This window comes from Scleropages formosus, chromosome 13 (assembly GCF_900964775.1).
Source record: "Scleropages formosus chromosome 13, fSclFor1.1, whole genome shotgun sequence".
Classification (NCBI taxonomy): Eukaryota; Metazoa; Chordata; class Actinopteri; order Osteoglossiformes; family Osteoglossidae; genus Scleropages; species Scleropages formosus.
In genome coordinates, this window is record NC_041818.1 from 29146767 (window position 1) to 29167805 (window position 21039).

General features: G+C 44.4%; 1 protein-coding gene across 6 annotated transcripts; it reads left to right on the forward strand.

Annotated features, from left to right (window-relative positions):
• The first annotated feature begins 31 nt into the window (after positions 1 to 31).
• On the forward strand, positions 32 to 20132 carry acap1 (ArfGAP with coiled-coil, ankyrin repeat and PH domains 1). Of its 6 annotated transcripts, none has more exons than XM_029257448.1 (23): positions 32 to 62; positions 1736 to 1797; positions 4813 to 4870; positions 5949 to 6068; positions 6361 to 6414; positions 7109 to 7167; positions 7436 to 7619; positions 7770 to 7814; positions 8023 to 8118; positions 9950 to 10024; positions 10155 to 10267; positions 10710 to 10761; positions 10923 to 11023; positions 11242 to 11353; positions 11461 to 11663; positions 11792 to 11861; positions 12710 to 12804; positions 13967 to 14160; positions 14881 to 14931; positions 16383 to 16552; positions 16742 to 16851; positions 16944 to 17054; positions 17263 to 20132. In XM_029257448.1, exons 2-23 carry the CDS (start codon positions 1745 to 1747, stop codon positions 17441 to 17443), a joined length of 2307 nt encoding a protein of 768 aa, XP_029113281.1. In that variant the 5' UTR covers positions 32 to 62; positions 1736 to 1744; the 3' UTR covers positions 17444 to 20132. The 6 variants fall into 6 exon arrangements, 5 of the variants coding, with proteins under 5 accessions (XP_029113281.1, XP_029113280.1, XP_029113282.1 ...); XM_029257447.1 differs by lacking the exon at positions 32 to 62 and adding an exon at positions 414 to 616; XM_029257449.1 differs by lacking the exon at positions 32 to 62 and adding an exon at positions 625 to 725.
• Positions 20133 to 21039: the final 907 nt, after the last annotated feature.

The following is a 21039-nucleotide window of genomic DNA, read 5'->3' on the forward strand; positions in this document are numbered from 1 at the left end:
TCTGCCGTCGAGCGCGAGGCTTCTCTGACGCAACACGTCGGTTGGAACGAACGCGGCGGGCGGTACGATCGGATGCGCAACAGGGGACTTTCGAACCTCGGACGGACGCAAAATGATCGCGAGGGTTACGTTGTCGTGCAGGTGCCTCCAACGCCCTCTATTCCAATGTATCGGTCCGCAAGCCACGACGTCCAGCAGCCGGACCAGCAGCGTGCCGCACGCCCACGAACGCGTCACACTCACTGCAGTACAGCAGCAGTAGTAGTAGTAGCTCGCGCGGCCCGGTTGCGGTAAACCGGTAAACCCCAAAACCCCACTGCGGTCGGACAGTTCGCTGGCCACGCGCTAAACCAGGCAGGTAAAGCGGGGACATGTGGCTGCAGTACCCGCCTGCTGGACATTTACAGTGAGTGTCGCGCGCTCGCGCACACGTTTTACCCCGAGCGGGGCGTTAAATATTATACTGTAGTCGAGACCTGTAGGTACACCGCTGGAACACACGGGGGCGCTCGGCACCGACCCGCGGTCGGTTGTTAACGTTCCAGCAGAAAGAGCTCGCGACTGTGTGTGATCGGTCGCTTGTGCTGGACTGAACGTGATCTCGGGGTTGCGGGCGGTAGGTACAGTCTGGGCAAACTGCAGTGCACTGCTGTAAAGTGCAGTAATGGCCAATGGATTGCAGTGCAGTGTTGCGCAGGCGAGGTGGACGCGCGAAAAGCCTGCAGGTACAATGAAACGTGCGAGTGTCCATAGAATTTTCTCCGAACCGCGTACGGGACGACGTCAGAGTCCTCGTGCACAGCACTGTACACGGCGCCTGTGCTCTTCATTCGGCTTACGCTGTTGTGAAGCCCGTGAGAGCGTGCAGAGCAAGGACGGCACACACACACACACACACACACACACACACACACACACACCCGGAAGCAGCGCGTCGAGCCGGGGTGGGGGGGCGGTTGAGCGACACGCTAAAGAAGCGGCACAGCGCGTTTCGGCGACACACGCACGCACGCACACACACACACTCCGGCCACATGCGTTCGTGTCCCCCGTGCTGCGTCCCTCCGTCCGACTCCGCGCTCCTGTAAAAAAGCGCGTTCCCGCGCGTCGTCCCACCGTCCGCCCGCCTCCAGACCGACCGACCGAGCGAGCAGACGGTCCGGCGACGTCAGTTGGAGGGCTCCCGCCACGGGGACGCAGGCGCGCGACACTTCTTCGGCTGCAGCCTCGAGACTGACTCCGCCGCGGATCGATCGTTTCGCATCAGTTTGTATTATTGCCCTAGTTTATATGAGTTTTTCGATTATATCCGCACGAGTTTTTGTCTGTATCCCAGTCGAGTCGCGCTTGGTCCCGCAGAACAGCGAATCGAATGCCGTGCGAGTTTGATTCCGAAGCGAAAGTGGCCGAACGAGGCAGTCTGACTGAGTTTTAAGAAAAACTGACGTAAATTATAACGAACAGTTGTGTTGTTTTGCTCCAAATGCAGAGAGAAGTACAAATACAAATTGATGTGAATGTACACAGACCTGCAAAGAAAAGACCCGAAGTTATATAATAATATGCTGCACAATGAATATATAATAAGCTGAACTTGCGCAAATAATTATTTTACAAAGTGTGTGAGACGACGGACTCCGTCGTCCGTGTTCTGTTCGTGTGTCGCTTCATTTTGTGACTCTTATTGTCACTATTACTAGTTTAGCTCTTTTTGTGCAATAATTTGTGGCTCTAGAGCTAAAGGATGACCGTGAAGCTGGACTTTGAAGAGTGTCTGAAGGACTCGCCGCGGTTCAGGTAGGAGCTCCAACAAGCCAAGGGAAGGGGAAGGAAACACACACACACACACACACAGAGAGGTGCACAAACTGACTGCCACCATGCTTACACACATGTCACACGTGCACAGATATACACACACTGCACCCACATTTACACAGAGACATACACAGTAACACACACTAGACTAGTACGCACAGACTCGTACATACTAGCTATACACAGAGGCACACCGATAGTTAATCACAGACACGCAGATACACTGAAAAATGGAGGCCTTCTCACTGAAGGGAGAACACAGGTCTGGAGGGCAGCCATACCTGGACCGGCAGCGTTCGGAGGACCACACAGGTGCTGTTTAATGCCATGTGTGTGCTGTAAAAGAAATGAGACACACGCGTCCATAAATATCTGCTTTGTAGCACCAAACTAGTGTATTTTAGACGGATTGGTAAATTTTCACCGTGACTTCAATCATGGCATGAATGCTTTATAGTTTTCACTTGGTCGCCAGAGCTTAGGGTGTGAGATCTGACACGGTTTTAGTTTCCTGATGGGTGAAATAAGCAGCACATTAGCGTTGTAAAAATGCTGTTTGGTGTATGTATACAGAGCAAGAAAGTGACTGGATAATTCCACTTCTGCCTGCAGTATTATTCCCTGTCAGCAGGTAGGAGGATGAACAGCACATGATGATGAGAATCGGTGTGTCCCACACTGTACTGTTGTGGCTGCAGTTTAGTGTAGCTCACACTGGCCTGGCAGGCTTGCAAGGATTAACGGATATCGCTCCATACTGAGTGTGATTACTGTACTTAGACATTTCTGTTGGTGCATCCTAAGCCATTCTTTTTCTTTACACAAGTATATAATGACATTTTCACATTTAGAGAGCAGAGTACCTGAGGGATTTATGGGGAATGGGGCAGATGAGTGTCTGGCTGCCCTTCATATTTTAAAAAAGAACTTTGTTTATCTGTAAAGTAGGTTTTAAATGGAGTATTTGTTTTTGGTTGTGTTTTAAAGTGTAAAATAAAGGAGGGTGTTTTGGGTGTGGTTGTATCGAGGCCTGTAGTTTAGAGCGGGCTGATGTCGATGACACTTGGGAACACACACACTGGCGGGCTCTCTCTCTCTCTCTCTCTCTCTCTCTCTCTCTCTCACACTATGTGTTGCACTCTGTCTTCTCTCTCCCAGCCCTAGTAAATGAGGAATGCTCAGCGATGGAAAGTTTTGTGTGGTGGCAATGCTGCATACTGGAGTGGTGAGGTTTAGTGTCAGGCTGAGAATGGATGTGGGGGAAGGGGATTTAGAAAAAGGACATAGACAGTGAGAGATGGACATTTGTCATGGGAGGGTATCCGCAGACAGGGAGGGAGACAAACAGGAACAGGATGAAAGTGAAAGGTAGCGTGGAGAGTCAAACTTGGGGAAGGAGAGGAGTGAAAGAATCATTGCAGACAGAGAGGGATGAGAGGACCTCTTCAAACTGCTGCCTTCAGTTGCTAGGTTACTAGTGGGGAGGAGGAGGTGGTTGAGGGGAACAGGAAGTGAGGCGTGTGATACTGAGGTGATAAACAGGAGGCAGGAAATGTGTTTGGGGGGGTGGTTCACTGCGGAAACTGTCTATCTGTTGCTCTCTCTCTTTTGGTCTCATTTTTGTCAGTTGAATCAAACTCACAGGTGACTTATTTGACAGTGTGAAGTTTAGTGGTAGGTCACATGTAGCCCTGTGTTTGCCAGACAGCCTGTGCCACTCTACTTTTATTCTCCTTGCTCTTTCAATGTTTGCAGTATGCAGACCTTGAGCACCTCCAGCTCAGCTCTGCTATTTTGTTAATTCAGTCCATTTACACTTCAATTCTACCACACTGATAGTTAACCTGCAGTCTCACTGTGCCTCAATCAGAGTTGGATGGTTCTCCTCTGCCGGCCTTTCAGCATTTTTATTAGCCTCTCTTTCTCTCTCTCTGCTCTCTACATTTCTGTCTTTCTTTCTATGGAAGGTACCGGAAACCACATGTTTGCATGCTGAGCAGTTTTTGAGAGATGCAGACATGCACTGAGGGAGAGACTGACTCACTGATACACATTCAGACTTCCCATCAACTGACCACGTAAAGCGCAGCTGTCACATATTCAAACACATGCACATATATGTACAGTTTTATACGTTGACATGCATATGCACACACAAATGCATGAGTGCAAGCACACAAAAAAATTCATGTCGTGGTCTAACGAGGATATGTATGTGCGCTGCGTTTGCTGTAAAAGAGGTGTTGACTTCAGAATGAATAAATTCCTTAATTTATTTAGAAAAACCATTATTATTATTATTATTATTTTATTTTAATTTGTTTCATTGATTTTATGCACAGCACGGGGACAAAACAGCATGCAGACAGTACACAGAGAAAAAGCAAATATGTCCACATACATAGAGTGAGGCCTCAGGGTCAAAAGGTTACAATTTATCACAGATATTATCATGTAGCACTTTTTAATAACTTCCAGAAGGGTGCCCAGGTATTGCAGAATTAAGTGGAGTTGTCATGCTAATAAAATCTGTTTTTCAAGTGGCAGAGATTCAAATACTTTTCATTCACGTTTACAGAGGAAATTTCGTGTTTTTATTATTTTTTATTAGTTTTATGGACAGCATAGTACCAGTGACTGCCCTATTCTCTACGCATACTGTTGTGCTGAGGATATGTCTAGTATAAAGGACTAGTATGTCTATCAAGGGAGAGCTGTAGTCTGAGGACGTTGAAGTCATTGTCCAGGTTTACGGAGCAAGGTGAGAGATGGCTAAGGTACTGGACTTTTGAGAGGACCTCCTGTTATATTCTGTAGCTTGCATACATACATTGACATACTTACACAGTATATATATATGTGTGTGTGTGTGTGTGTGTGTGTGTGTGTGTGTGTGTGTATATAATATATATATATATATATATATATATATATAAGCAAAATTTGTTGTGATAATGATTTAATTATAATGACAATTTTTATCTGTCCTTGCAGGGCTGCCATAGAGGTAGTGGAGGGCGATATCAGCGACTTGGAGACGAGATTGGACAAGGTGGAGATAATTCTTTCATGGAACTGTCCCTAACACAACACACTTCAAAGGAAGTGCCATTCATAATATCATTTTCCATTTAGTGTATACATAGATCTTTAGACTGAAAAGGTTGAAGCACACACAATAATTTTCACATTAATTTGACAAGCATGCTTTGTCTTACTCCTTCTAGACCTCAGAGTGAACAATCCCTAGATTAGCTAAGAGCTTAGTTTCACTGTACTCAAGTAAAGCTGTAGGATCAGTCCTGAGCTGATGTGAACACATAACATGGTTGCCTTGAAGTAGAGAAGTGCAGATGATTTTCTCCAAGACAAAATGGAGAGTGGAGAGTGGCTGCATTTTCATTTCATTGTGATTTGGCTGCTCTGCTCCAGCATGGGAAGTGGGCAGGCTTCATTGTACTGTATATTTACACATCCTCTTGCACTCAGGTTTCTGTTTGCTGACATGAAAGTGCCAGTACTTCTGATCAGTGTTGTTGGGGAACCAGAATACCCATTGGCTGTCTTCTCATTGTTACCTGAAAAAGGGGAATTGCTTACCTATCTTGTATGAATAGGTTCCTCAGTTACATGCAAAAGTGTGATCTTCCCATTTTCCATCTATGTAATACAGGTGTAGTCTATATTCATCCTCTTTCTCCAGATCTCATTTACTTTGACATTAGTCTTCAAAATAATTGTTATTCTGTCCCTATATTCGTGAACATGTAGAACTTTTATAGGAAGGATTTGTGCCTTTGAAATTTAATTTTTTTAGTTATTCACATGCTTCACATCTTTTTGTTGTCTTTGTGTGAGTTTGGTTGTGCATGCATAAAGAGTGTCTGTTGGGGAAATCATTTTTATACAGAATTTTTCAGTTTTAATTTTTCTAGATGAAATTTCTTCCTCCTCTCTCCCTGCTGGGTATAATTCTTCTCTGCTGTTTTTGAGGTTTTTTTTTCCTCTCCTCTCTCGTTGAGGTTCTGTGCAGTTGAGACTCCTGTTGTACACTGCCCACTTGCTAACCTCAGTGCGTCACATGAAATTTCTGCTCATGTTGTTGTTTTGCTTTGGTGTTGGTTGTGTAGCTGGTGAAGCAGTGTCACTCTATGCTGGAGGCCGGAAAAGTGTACTGCCAGAACAGCAGAAACTTCATCACTGGCCTGATGGAGTTGGGGCAGCACTGTTCTGGGGACAGTGTGATAGCGGTGAGACTCGGGAAATGAGGGGGGGGGTTACTCTAAAGGGAGCAGTATGATTGAAGAACCTGGCTATGGTGGGGTCATTACAGTGCTGGTTTAGAATGGGAAGCTGCTTGAATATCAGTGTTTTAATTCACGGGGGACACCTGACCTCTGGAGAAAGTATGATGGGTGGGATTCTAAGTGATTTCTGTGATCACTGGGGGTAATGGAGACTGGGGAATGGTATAAGGTAGCAGGGAGGAATAAAATTCTCTTTTAACTAACACCTTGCTTCTGCTTTCTTTTTCCACCTCAGGAGTGTCTGAATAAGTTCTCCAGCAAGTTGTCCAGTATTCTAGATGCTCAAGCGGTAATAGCCTGCTTCTGTACTTTTATAGTCTTCATCTCCTTTATCCATCATTCTCTGTCTTGAGAGTACTGAATGCTGATTGACATGATGCTCCTCCATTGGATTCAAGCAGTCTTGTGTATCACACTGTATCTCACAGTATGAGAAGAAGCCGTTGGTTAAAGATAGTGTATAAATGAGGTGTCCACACTTTTGTTGCTTTCATTCACATTTGAGGAGACTTTACAGGCAGCAAAGTAAGGAAAAATAATGATCAGCAAACAAATTTGAAAACTTTTTGCACATGTTCCTCTTTCACTGAATGCTATGTGGAGAAATATCTTTTGTATTTTAAGGTGACTTAACCAGGAGAACATAATATCATTATTCCAGTATTTGTGTAATATTACAGGAAAATGACATCACAGATGACTATGTGTAAGTTCCCCATAGTATTAACCCAGATAGACTGCAGGGCAGCTGACATTATATGCATTCTGATCTTCACATTCCATAGCTATCATGCTTTAACATAACAGGTCACACCAGTTTTTCCTTCCAACAACAGTTGACATGTCACAACACATTTTCAAGGGACACTTTTTGTCTCCGGTTTCTGCAGTTGGACCCAGAATGTATGACTACGGTCTCTCACACTTAATTCAGTTGTACTGAAGCAAAATGTCCTAATTCTGTCTTCTTCCTGGTCCCCCAGGAAGTGATCGAGACCACACAGAAGTCTGTAAAGATGAAGCTGCAGAATTTTGTGAAGGAGTGAGTGTATTCTGCAGTGTTAACTGGGCTGGAGGTGATGGGAGCTGGCTGATAAAATAAAGTAATTGTGACAGTGCAATGTTTTCCCAGCATGTCTGGCATTTTTCTTTCCCAGTAGATGGCTTTAGACCCATGTTCAGAGCAAGAATACTTTTGCAGTTGCCAGTTAGACACTTTTTGTACATTTCTGTGACATTAATTACACGGAATTAGACTGCATGTCAGCCTTTCAGTGTAGTTCCTTCAGCTGTGTCCTTCATCTGCCCAGGGATGTGAAGAAGTTTAAGGACGTAAAGAAAGAGTTTGAGCGCAGCAGTGAGAGCCTGGAGGCAGCGCTGGCAAAAAATGCTCAGGTTCCAAGAGGAAAGCAGCATGAGGTGGAGGAGGCTGGACAGACCTTGCTCAATGCTCGCAAGGCCTTCCGCTCTGAGGCTCTAGACTACGTTCTCCAGGTGGGAGAGAGCAGAACATATGTGTCACACAGCGATAGACACAGCCATATAAGGACACACATGCCCCTTCATATATACCTGAATGGGTGTATATTACACCCATACACCTGTACTCCTCATTTTTCATAACGGTCTTCTTGTCCAATCCAGATCAATGTTATTGAGTCCAAGAAGAAGACAGATATCTTGATGGCGGTATGTTTCACCTTCCACTCTTTCATCTGAAAGATGCAAGAATTACATACCCTAAAAATTAAGTTGTTTTCTGTGAAATTGTTTTTTGCACATTTTTGTATTGGAGGTGTACAGACTCTCTGTGAATGTGTGGGAAGGGTTTATACAAAATGTCTGTGCTGGAGAGTGGGCAATAGGGATGCATTGTGAGTAACTGTATGTGTATCAGATGCTGTCTCTGATGGATGCCCAGGCCCAGTTCTTCCAGCAGGGCCACCAGTCCCTGTCAGAGCTGGAAAATTATCGCAGGAATCTGAGTGAGCAGGTGAGGGGATGTATATTTCTGTTTGGGGTGATCTCTTGACCAGCTGAATGAGACAGAAGAACAGACAAGGAAGCAAAAGGACGGAAGCTGAGAAAGAGAGAGCAAGAGACCGAGAGACAGAAGATGAGACATGAGAGAGAAACAAAGAGACACAATGATACATTTACATTTATTCATTTAGCAGATGCTTTTCTCTAAAGTGACATGCATTTCGGAGAACAGTACCCAAACAAAGAAAACATACAGGTAGCATAGGTACAATGTTACAGAGAAGCAGCATGCAGGGGTCCAACTGGTATCTGACAGGTGCTGCTCATACATGTGTAGCAAACCTCTACATATAATGTATTGCAGGCTGTTCACATACAGTACTGATATGCAGAGCTACGTTTATTTTTGGTCATCTGAGGCAATTGTCTAAAGAGAATTAAAATAGTCACCTCAACACCATGCAGTGCTCTTTTCTACTTTTACTCTCAAGGACTTTTTGAAAGTCACTGTGTCACTTTGATGATACAATGAGATTATGACAGCTTACTTTTAAGAAAGAGTGCAGGAGTACAAAAGTTTATGGAAATGCATTCAAAGTACTTCAGAAGGAGATTGCATTGTTTTGTTTCTCACAAAGGACTAAGTTATCTAAAGTCTAAATGAGGCATCCAGTTGAGCAAGGGTGTTCACGAAGTGAGTGTCCTCTAGCCCTGCCCTAGACACTGTGACAGGAAACTTCAAGGCTGCAGCAATAACAGGAAGCATTGCACACACCAGCAAACGGCTTCTCTGGCACCAGTCCTCCGATCTTCCGTGACAGAGCCTCATGTGAGGGGCATTTAATGCCATCAACTGTGTCTCACAGCCTGCAAACAGTCCCCCAGTTTATTATCCTGACATTTCCAAATCACTGAGTCCCTGTGATGCAGCTCCGTTATTTTTGTAAGACCCTTGTTTTTAGTAAAGTGTGTTCCCTAATTTGGGGACATCATTCTCTATTCCCAGTGTGTGGTGGGTGTCATGTTGACTCCATTTCTTGCGGCTCCTGTAAAACAGTTTTTATCACATCATGGTGGAATGAATCACCTTCAACAGTCCCACTGCTGAGTCACATGTGCACTCTGTGGCTTTCTGAATTCAGGCACAGCATCACAGTGATGTAATAATGCTCACAAGAACCATTTGACTGTCACAATCTCATTGTACCATGAAAGTGACACTGTGCCTTTAAAAAGGCCCTGAGAGTGAAAGTAGGAAAGAGCACTGCATGGTGTAGAGGTGACTATTTTAATTCTCTTTAGAGAATTTCCTCAGATGACCAAAAATAAATGCAATTCAGCATGTTAACACTATGTGAACAGCCTGCATGTAGAGGTTTACTACACATGTATGAGCAGTATCACACAGGAAATAGACTGAATTTCCAGTGCTCAAACAAAAAACCTCAAACTTCAGTGTAGGTCGGTACAGGAAATGGCGAAAGAGCAAGGGAAAGTTACATTTCAGAGTCAGGTATAATAAACACAAAAGGGCTGAGGTGGGAGCGCATGGAGGATACAATTCCTGTGTCCTGGCATTGGACTCTGTGATCTCTGCACTGCATGGTTTGATCTCTTCTGTCTTCATGTTTTTCCTTTCTCACCTGTCCATAGTCAAATACATTGTACATTCAGATAGAGTTATGTTTAGGTACTGAAAGCAGATCATGGACAAACACTGAAGTAGAAGAGTCTCAGTTGCATTCTTTGATTGTTTTAACATTGCTAAAACTAATGTTCAAAGTTTGTATTTTTGTCCTTATGGTGCTTAGTTCCCCCCCCCCCCGGTCTTCCCTATCTAGCACACACACCTAGTACTGAACTCTGCACGGGAGAAACGGGATATGGAGCAGCGACACGCCGCCATCAAAACAAAGGTGGGCGAGGGCAGTAACTGTCAGGAAAAGTTCTAGATGCACCACTGGGGCATTTCCTTTGTGGACTTGGCCAGCAGTGTGTTCCAATGACCTAGTGACCCACTGTCCTGCTGCACTTGCCTCCCTGCAGGACATGTCCTATGATGACTCCATTATGGACTTCAGCCCAGATGCTGCCAGTGGCATTGCCATGGAGGGGTACCTGTATAAGAGGGCTAGTAATGCCTTCAAGACATGGAGCAGGTAAACTCATCCTCTCCCATCTCTTAGCCTCATTTTTCTATGGCAGTACAAGTAAATAAGCATATGAAATGAAATATGTCTCCTGTATATTGTTTTATAATTATTGTTGACCAGCAGTGATTACTTGTGGTAGAAACAGAGTGAGTACAACTAAAATTATGTGCTTTTTTAAAATTACATGTCTTTAAATTTCTACACAGCCTCTATTATTCAGTGATGGCTGCTAACATTGTTGCCATTTTCTACTGACGAAACAGAAATTTGTGCACAGTGTACAGATGTGAGGCTTACCACACCTCACCTCACCCCACTTTCCCCATTTCAGTACCAATTATTAGGCGCCATGTAGTCTGAGGACAGTAAAGGGAGGGGGGCACTTATCTGGATCAAATTATGACCTCACTCACTTTTCCCTCTTTCCCTATTTATGGCAATCTCACAGGCGCTGGTTTTCCATACAGAAGAATCAGCTTGTGTACCAGAAGAAATTTAAGGTAAAAAAAGTGCCAGACTTACGTATACACGAGCATGCACACACATGCAAAACACAGAAAACCAAACTGGCATATATGCCGAAAGTGACACCCACAGACAGAACCGCACACAGGAACGCGCAGACACACAAATAAACACACCATTGTCCCTTCCGTCCCAGGACCAGCCAACAGTGGTGGTCGAGGACTTGCGGCTATGCACAGTGAAGCCATGCTTTGATCATGAGAGGAGGTTCTGCTTTGAGGTTGTGTCCCCCTCCAAGTAAGTCTGCATAGGCTTGGTGTGTGTGTTTGTGTATCATTTTGTTATAATGGCAGTTGTTGATATGATTTAGTTGGAACATGCATTTATATATGTGTATATATTTTGTGCCTTACCATTTTAGTGTGAGAATAATGATATATTTGTGTCTCTGTGGTGTGTGTGTGCGTGCGTGCGTGCGTGTCCGTGTGTGTGTGTGTGTGTGCGCGTGCATACAGAAGCTGCCTTTTGCAGGGTGACTCTGAGCGACAACAGCAGGGTTGGATCAGTGCTGTCCAGAACAGCATTGCATCTGCCTTTCAGGACCACAGAGAAGACACTCACAGCCCGGTGAGGGCCTGTAATATGTCACATACATATTCTACACACACTCTTCCAAACCTGCACTTAACTTGTGAAAATTCTTTGGTCTCTCGATCTTCTGCTCGTGGTCTTAGAGAGGTCTGGAGCGAACTCGTTCCGTGTCGGCTGGGAGCGGGATGGTGTCGGGGGAGCAGCCGAATGCTGGACATGAAGCTCTGGAGGAGGTGCAGAAGATCACAGGCAACAATCAGTGCTGTGACTGTGGAGAGCTGGGTCCTGACTGGGCTTCTATTAACCTGGGAATAACGCTCTGTATCGTTTGCTCAGGAATACACAGGTAAATAACTCCCGCAATAGAGCTACTAGTTTTCTCAAACTGGTATTAAAGTTACTGTTAGATCATCTGTGTCATATGCATGTAAGTTATTTCTCTCCTTTATTCACTGTCTGCTTTGTCATTGACAGGAGTCTAGGTGTCCATTTCTCTAAGGTGCGCTCTTTGACGCTGGACTCTTGGGAACCTGAACTCATCAGGGTGAGGCACCTCTGTCAGCTCCAGCCCCAATATAGGACCTACTGTTGTTCAGATAGATGACATACACAGGATATAATTACCGTTAAAGAATACTACAGATGGTAATATTATTTAGCTGACACCTTTGGACAAGTAGGGGCACGGTAGAGCAGTGAGTTTGGCCGGGTCCTACTCTCTGGTGGGTCTGGGGTTCGAGTCCTGCTTGGGGTGCCTTGTGATGGACTGGCATCCCGTCCTGGGTATGTCGCCTCCCCCTTCAGCCTTGTGCCCTGTGTTGCCGGTTTAGGCTCTGGCTCGTCGCGACCCCACTCGGGACAAGCGGTTTTAGACGTGTGTGTGTGTGTGTGTGTGTGTGTGTACATACAAGGTAACATCCATGCATAGCTTTATACAAGGAAAATGTGCTTATAAAGTGACAAGATAAATCATTAGATGACAGTCTACAATGAGATATTGTTTGCACATATTCACACGCACTAGAATGAAACAAAAAGGACAAACATGAATTCGAAGGACACAAATTACACTCTCAGACACGCAGAACTGTTTTTTCATTGTATTTTAGAGTCATTATAACAAAAGGGTTTCTGTGGTTTCAGTCTGGGGGACTTTCTGGGATTTTATCCAGGCAGGATAGAAAATGTTGTAATTATTGTATTATACTCTTAAGTCTTGCAGATCCATATAAAAGAGCTTAAGAGCACAGTCAAATATTTTAGTTCAGAATTCAGTTTAGGTTGCTGAACTGGTTTTGTCAGAAATGCATACCTATTAATGAAAGTTTTAGTACTGTAAAATTCTATGATTCCCCCCCTCCACTTCTTTGTGTGCTCCACCTCCCTATACAGCTGATGTGTGAGTTGGGTAACACCGCTATCAATAGAATTTATGAGGCACGCATTGATGAGATGACCATCAAGAAGCCCAACCCATCAAGCCCCAGGTGAGGAACGTGAGGACACATGTCGCTGGTGCGCTTTGCCTTTTTACAGTGCTGTTTTCATTTGTTTCCCTTCTCTAAGCATACTTTCTTATTCCCACCCTTTTCTGCTAAGGTCAAAAGTGACAAGATCTCATACCTGAGTACTTAAGGTCAATAAACATATCTGTTTGGCCGGCACAGTGGCGCGATGTGTACTGCTGTTGTCTCACAGTACTTGGGTGGTGCAATAGGTTTCAATCCCTGCTCAGTCTGTATAGAGTTTATATGTTCTCCCTGTATTCACGTGGCACTCCTCCCACATTCCAAAGATGTTTCAAAAATACTGATTACTCTAAATTGCTCATTGTGTGTGTGTGAGAGAGAGTGCGTGTTGCTCTGGTGTATAAATGAGTGATTCACTGTAGTGTATCTAGCACTGTAACTCACCTAGGGTAAAAAGGTGTTAACTAAATATTACATTACATTGTAAATTGCTTTGGAGAAAAGCGTCTGCTAAATGAATTGATGTAAATATCTTTACCCATCTTTTTGAAGTCCCTGATTTGTTCTCGTAAATCAAGTTCAGCCAGATGAAACAAAAAGGTCTTACACAGCAAACCTTTCTTTGCCTCTCCTGTTCAGGAGCTTTCTCTGTATACTGTATTTCGGTATGGGTCACCTGCAGAGGTTGTCATTGGAAAACCGTGCTGTTCTATACAGAAAGATAACAGATGTAATCTGATTTCCACATAACCATGACAGATCTCTTAGCATCTGTTGCAATTCATGTTCTTACCTCCTCTTTTTGTCCTTTGCTACTCTGCACCCGACAGGAAGGTTGTTCAGGTACAGTGTGCTGGAAATGTTATGTACAACTGCATGGTTTCTTGGATGTTTTTTTTTCTGTACCACTAACCAGGGACATTTATTACATTTCATCTGAACTCTAATGCAGAGATGTTTATGCTCATCACTGTCATTTTTTTCTGAAAACATAGAACATGGCCTTTTATTACACACTGATGTCTTGGCTTTGCCCTAAAAAATCTTGTCTACCTCCATCTCGAAGTGTTTGATCCTTACCCCTTCTATTGCTCTCCCCCTCTTTTTTTTTTCCTCTCTCTCTCTCTCTCTCTCTTACACACACACACACATACACACACACACACACATACACACACAGGCAGGAAAAAGAGTCATGGATCCGATCTAAATACGTGGAGAAGAAGTTTATCCAGAAGCTTCCAGAGACGGGACGCTCAGTGCCACTGAGACGCTCCAGTGCCAGACGTGACCGCGCCAACACCCAGGACAGGCCTGTAGTACGACCCACTGTCAAACCCAAACCCAATCGTGCCACCTTGCCACGTCTTACAGGTACTACAGCGACACACCAATGACCAGACAAAACACTTCTTCATTTCTAAAGGAGGAAAAAAGTAAATTCCTTTGATTACTTTGAGTAACTGTTACTGTATTGTTGCATAATGGGTTAAACACCAAAGAATGAAGGTGCTCTGAAAATGGCATGAAACCAAAAACAATTCCTGTATTGATAAAAGTGCTGATTAATCTTAAACATATAAAGTAATAATAATCATTTTTAATTGACCCACAGATTTCATGCAGTAGACTTCAACATTTACTTGTCATCATGTGCTCTGTTCCCAAGCAAATAACATTGTTAAAATGAACAGGTGGAAGAATAAGATCTGAGTGTCTAAAACATTTGAGCCGCTTAGACCACATTCATCTGTTATCTCAAGCTGAAGACTGAAAGTATCTGTCATACAGCTGTGTCTCTGGTGTTTGTAGTCATGAACATATACCAGACAGCAGGTAACACGAGAGCTGAGAAAGTTATAAAATACTGAAGAACCCTTACACATGCAGACATACTTAGTGCATGATCTGCCACAGCTCACATATGCACACACATGTACTCAGTACATGTATGGGTACACTCTGCAGTTATGAGTGTTGTTTATAATCTTGTTATCCGTCAGGAGAGCTGAGACATGGAGCTGTTTTCACCCATGGTAAAACCCTGTAGTTATGCATCTGACTGCAGCAATGTCATGTGACTCTCGTCCCCAGGGGTGAACCAGAGTGACCTCAGCCAAAAGAACAATACTGGCATTCGCAAAGGTAACTTCAGAACTCCTTAACACACACAGCTGTCCACGTCACACTTACACTTGTGAATGTAGACAACATATCATTCATAAACATTGTTAGCTGGAGTTTTGTAAACAATTAGTGTAGACTATGGATATCATTTTAAATTTGCCGCAGGGAAACGATGAGTGAGTCTGTCTGTGTGAATGCACAATCTGAGAGCAGGGAATCGTCGTTCTTCAAACACATGGTCTGCCAGCTTGTGTGTATTTTTAAAACATGAAAAAATGTATGAGGTAGGTAACATATTCTACAAACACAGAATAGTTCATTAGTAGCTCTCAAAGTCCTGTGGGCAGCACAGTTTGTGAATGGTCAATCCAGTGCACTTTTTGTGTATCAGCAGTTTCTCTCCATTAGCACCCCGTTTTTGGGTATTCATTTTGTCAGAGTGCAGATACATCCAATGGAATTGAAATGTTGAGTCATTTTAGCAACAGTCCTAATATAGTTCCTTCATTCATTTAGGTGAGAACACTTTTCTCCAAAGCGACTTATAGTGTTAAGCTACGTACAACTATTCACCCATTTATATAGCTGGGCAATTCTTTTTACTGGAGCAATGTATAAGGTTAGTGCCTTGCTCAAGGGTACTACAGCCATAGATGAAATTATAACCAGCAACCTTGGGAGCCAAAGGCAGCCGCTCAGACCCTGACACTGTCAGCTGCCCCCTATATATGCTATTTAAATATCTATATAATGAATATAGGTAATAAAAATGTATAATTTTAATAGTTTTATTGTTACATATTGCTTTCAGTTCATTAATGGTTTAATCAGGTAATTATTTTGTTGTATATTTACTGAATTTCAGTGTGATACAACAAAATTTTTCAAATTTCTGAGTTATGTCGATTTTTGTGTTGCTTATAATTAAAGTTTACTGATAACAAAAATACCACTAGTTCTTCTGGAGTGTCAGTTTTAATTGGGTACTTTATAGCCAATGGAAGAGTTTAGAAGGCACCAGAACATTCTAGAAAGCATCAAATCCTAAAAGGTACTAGAATAGTCGGTGCTTTGAACCCGGTGCCAAAATTTGCAAATTTCAAGAATGTGGAATGTTTTTTGTTTTTTAAAACTGACATGCAGTATAAATGCCAAAAGTGTGAAAAAACTTAATCTAACAAAACTGAATGGAAAATGCAAAAAAAAACAGCTAAATAAAGTTTTTGTTACATTGTATAATTACTCATTTCTCCTCTGCCCGTATGACTTCTGATGTTTGTTTCACTCCTCACAAGCTATGTGTTTCTCTGTTTGAGGTGGTTCCTTTACTACCGAACAGTTGCTCTCCATGGATGTGTACATTTAAAGTAGTGACAAGTGAACACACATGCAGTTAAAGGCCTTGGACAGGGAACCTGCTGTAATCACAGTGTCATCACAGTAATCTCCTGCATTTACATGAACAATAGATGACGAAGAAGAGGACCTCAGTGGTCTCCATCCGGGGGCACTGTTGTACCGATCTGCGGCGCTGCAAAACTTCCCTGTCATGGCTGACGCTCTGGCCCACGGTGCCGATGTAAACTGGGTGAACGCTGCGGAGGACAGCAGCACCCCCCTCATACAGGCTGTGTCCGCAGTAAGTCTGCATCTGTGTGTGTGCGCATTTTCCTCTCTTAACTATTCTGAGGTAAAATTCCCAATGATTATTGCAATCCTTGAAAAGCTGATCTTGTGGAAACATCCATACAATATAAAAAAAAATGTGTGCGTATGTGAGAGAGAACATGTCGCAGATGAACCCCTAACTTTCACTTTGGTGTCACAGAACTCCCTGGCAGCCAGTGAATTCCTGCTGCAGAATGGAGCCAATGTGAACCAAGCAGACTCTAACGGGAGAGGGCCCCTTCATCACGCAACAATACTTGGTCACACAGGGTAGGATATGCACTCATACATGTGTGTGCATGCTCACGCACACAGACTCTCACAGATTCTCACATTAACTCTTCTTTGTGTCTGTGGCCTAGGCTGGTGTGTTTGTTCCTAAAGCGCGGAGCGGATTACAATGCCAGAGACAAAGACCAGAAAGACCCGATCACCATCGCAGTGGAGAATGCCAACGCCGATATTGTCACCCTGTGAGTGGGGAGGGTAGCCTGTTCCTCAGGGAGACAAGTAGTGAAAGCAAATCTAAGGAAGAGCATGACAGTGTATATGTGCTTATGCGTGCACTTATGTGCTCATATGTGTGTGGGAAATTAAAGCAGAGGGCAAACAAATGTCAGCTTTGTACTTCCTTGTACTGTAAGGTGACAGACTGATGGATGCATGCTCTCCCTCCTACAGGCTCCGTATCGCCAAAATGAATAAGGAGATGCGGGAAATGGATGGTGCCTTTGGCCAATCAGGTCAATCCGGGGGGCTGGGACACATGGGAGGGGGTGGGGGTGGGGCAGGACAGCCCAAGAAGGGCTTTCAGGCTCTTAAGAACCATCTCAGTGGCTGGGCACTGGGGGGAGCAGAGTGAGTAACTGGCAGGGGGTAGGCCTGTAGGGTTTGGTGTAAGGGGAGCAGAAGAACTGATGGAGAGAAGAGGACATATGAAGACGCAGCGATAAAGAGCACTTACTGAGCCAGCACCACACTGAAATTCACTTTGCACTTTGAATTAAACACACAGTCAACCAGCACTTTACTATCGTGGTAATCTTTGTACATAGTTGATTTTACAAACTTGTAATACTCACAACGCTAGTGATCTGCAGTGAGAAACCAGATTGTATCAGGAGGGAGACCTTACATGGAGAACGTGTGATCCAACTCTTAACTTCTTGTGAACTACACTGTACACTTTTGCAAAGGTCAGCTTGGCCATAACCCATCTAGTTATTAAGGACAGCTGTCAGCCGTTTATCAAGCTTAACACGGTAGCCTTACAGTCTCTGCAGGTGCCTGCAGCCTCGCCTTCTCAGCAGGCCTCTAGTGTGTCTCGCACAAAGACAGTCTGCACACAGGAAACAAACTGTCGCACAATGCTGACCTGAAACCCAGTGGTTTCACTGCTCTGCTCCCACAGACTCCTCCTGTGTGTGTAATTCTGAACACTAAGGTTCAGTTTACCTGAACTGGATTATTTCACTATGTCTTGTTTAGTGTCTCTGGAATATTTAAATATAGCTCCTTTTTTAGAGGGGTGTTGTGTCGAGATTGGAGTGAAGTACTTTACGCTCTCTGGAGGCAAAACAGCCTTAGCCACACTCCTAACGTGTGTTATTGTGTTACGCTGTTAGTCAGTGTGGCAGCCATTCACCTTCACGGTGTGACAGTCAGCAGTTTGGGACTCAGATCTCATCTTCACTTCATAATGAAAATGCTGTTAAATGGCCTGTAGTTCCACCTACAAGTGAGGTTCCTGAGAGGCACAGAGGCACCGCAACAGCCTCAGGGATAGCCCTCCAGAGCTTGGCTGCTGGGCCTGGGCTGGAGCCGTTCCAGGTGTGGATTTGAGAGCGCTGGTGTGCGATGTGGAGACTAGTGGAGCACATCTCATCTGATAATCCTTTGCCAGCAAGCATTTCCTGCTGGGGAGCAACATTCGTTATCTCCATGCTAGGGAGCACTTCTGCCTCCCAGTGTGGCCTCTTCTCCTCGTTCCCCCCATGGCACCCCCCACCTCGCCACCCCCAAGTTGCAGTGGTCTTCACTGTCCTCTATGTGTCTGTGTGTCCGTCTGTGGGTCCTATGAGATGCCAGCCCATCTACGCTGCTTGCGCAGTCTCTGTTGTGTCCCGCCGCCCCGCCATGCCCCTGCAAAACAGGTAACAAACCGCTAGCTCTGAGCCTCACCCTGACCTCCCTCTCTCTCTCTCTCTCTCTCTCTCTCTCTCTCTCTCTCTCTCTCTCTCTCTCTCTCTCTCTCTCTCTCTCTCTCTTCCTCCCTCCCTCTCCTCTCACCCAGCACCAAGGTCCACTCCAGGTTGTATCACAGCCCTCGCACGCTTGCGTATGTGTAAAATATGTAGCGTGCAGTGCTTTTGGTCTGGCCCCATGTGGCTGGACACACACAAACACATGAACCTCGACTGGATCAAGGTGCATGTTAACAACTGGGGTGTGTGTCTGTATGTGTGTCTGTTTATGCATCCCATGTTCTGGGAGTGACATGATCAGCATACATACCCAGAGACAAATGAGGGGAAAAAGAGCCACTTCGTGTTACTGTCACAGCTGTGTGTGACTGCAGTGATGCTTGCATGCTTTGAAATGCATGGAGTTTATGGTGGAAGAAGCGGAGTCATATTTTCACCAATACATGATATTTTAGCCGCTAGAGGATGGGATTTGGTGCATATGTGTGAAATACTGACTACTCTTTCTCCCCACTTTTTACCTTTACTTCCCCAGGTGATGAAACATATCATGATATTTTCCGAGACTTTTCCCAGATGGCCTCAAATAATCCCGAGAAGCTGAAAAGACGAAGCGCAGACATCAAATGATGCTGAGCACCAGGTGTCCCTGTTGCTCCTCAGCCTTACTGTCACACACTGCTCTTCCGCCATCTCCATGATGCTTTCTTCTAATCATCAGTTTGATAAGTCTCATCTACTTTGCAGAGCTGCATGCACATAGTGCACACCACCAATTTTTATGCTTTCATCCTTATTTCACCTTTTTTCAGGTTATTCATTTACATGAATATGTTAGACTGTTGTATCCCTGTCTACAGAGCAGAGCATAATGGAACAGAAGGCTTAATTAAATCAATCTCATACTTAATAAAATAAGTGATCCTTTGCACAGGCAAGTGAGTTGGACTATCTCTGTCACCTGTAAGAAACCCATATCAAACTGATAAGAAAAGAAATTACAACGTGTATGTCAGTCATGCGTATTACACATAATTCCCTTCCAAAATGTAGAGCAGTGTGTGGTGGGATTCTCAGTCTGAGATAGAGTAGCACTGCAGCCCACCTCTCTGCACTGCGGGTGTGGCTAAAACAGAGGTTGTGAGCATCAGTTCATTTGTCATGACTGAGCAGGAAGCTTGATGGACAATAGACCTTAAGAAGCAGGGGACCCCATCACTGAAGGAGCAATACTGAGTCTCAGGGTCACAGTTAACTTGTACGCTTAAATGCATATTATGCGTAGTTAGTTTTAGAAAGAATGTAACAAATTTATCTCTCTCATAAGGTCCGTTTGTCTTTGAAGAAGCTTCAGAACTAAACGTGTCAAATGTATAAAATATAGATGTGTATAGAACAATTTCTCTAAGACACATTATAGAGGTTGCTGAAAGCACCTTGCTGTTTCTGCAGTGCTAGGCAGCCTACTTGTATGGCAGTTTTCACACGTGATTTTATTACCACTTCTTAGGGACCATTGTCCTTTTGGTGTCTGTGCAGGTTTCTCTACCAGTGTCTGCTTGGATTTTTGTTTCTAGACTTATTTGCATTGTGTCTCTTGTCTCAAACTTGTACAAATGCAACAATGTTTCATTATATAGATGACAGAGCTGCTGTAACTGAGGACATCTCTAACTCTTTGGGAGTCCTCTCTGTGAACAGGGTCCGCACAGGGGATGGACAGGTCTGTTACATTATTATAACTTCTCATGGGTGGACCATGGAGGCGATTGAGGGATGAAGTTGTACAACAGTAGTGAAGCAGGAAAGCTGAATGTCTTCAGAAACATGAGGTGAGCAGGATGAAATGAGACAGGCAGCAGTGAAGTGTGGCTGCAGAGCTGTTGAGTAAAGGGACAAATATCTCCAACGGTTCACTCTACTCCATCCTCTAGTCACTGTTACAGCATGCTGCCCAAGGTGCCATTAGATACACACACACACACACACACACACACACACACACACACACACACACACAGACAGTCTGAAACTACTTAACCCAACCGGGGTCGCAGCAAACCGAAGCCTAACCCGGCAACAAAGGGTATAAGGCTGGAGGGGGAGGGGACACACCCAGGACGGGATGCCAGTCCGTCACAAGGCATCCCAAGAGGGACTCGACTCCCAGACCTGCCAGAGAGCGGGACCCAGCCAAGCCCACTGTGTTAGATAATGTTTCTGAAAACACACCTTCCTGAACCTTCCACTTGAT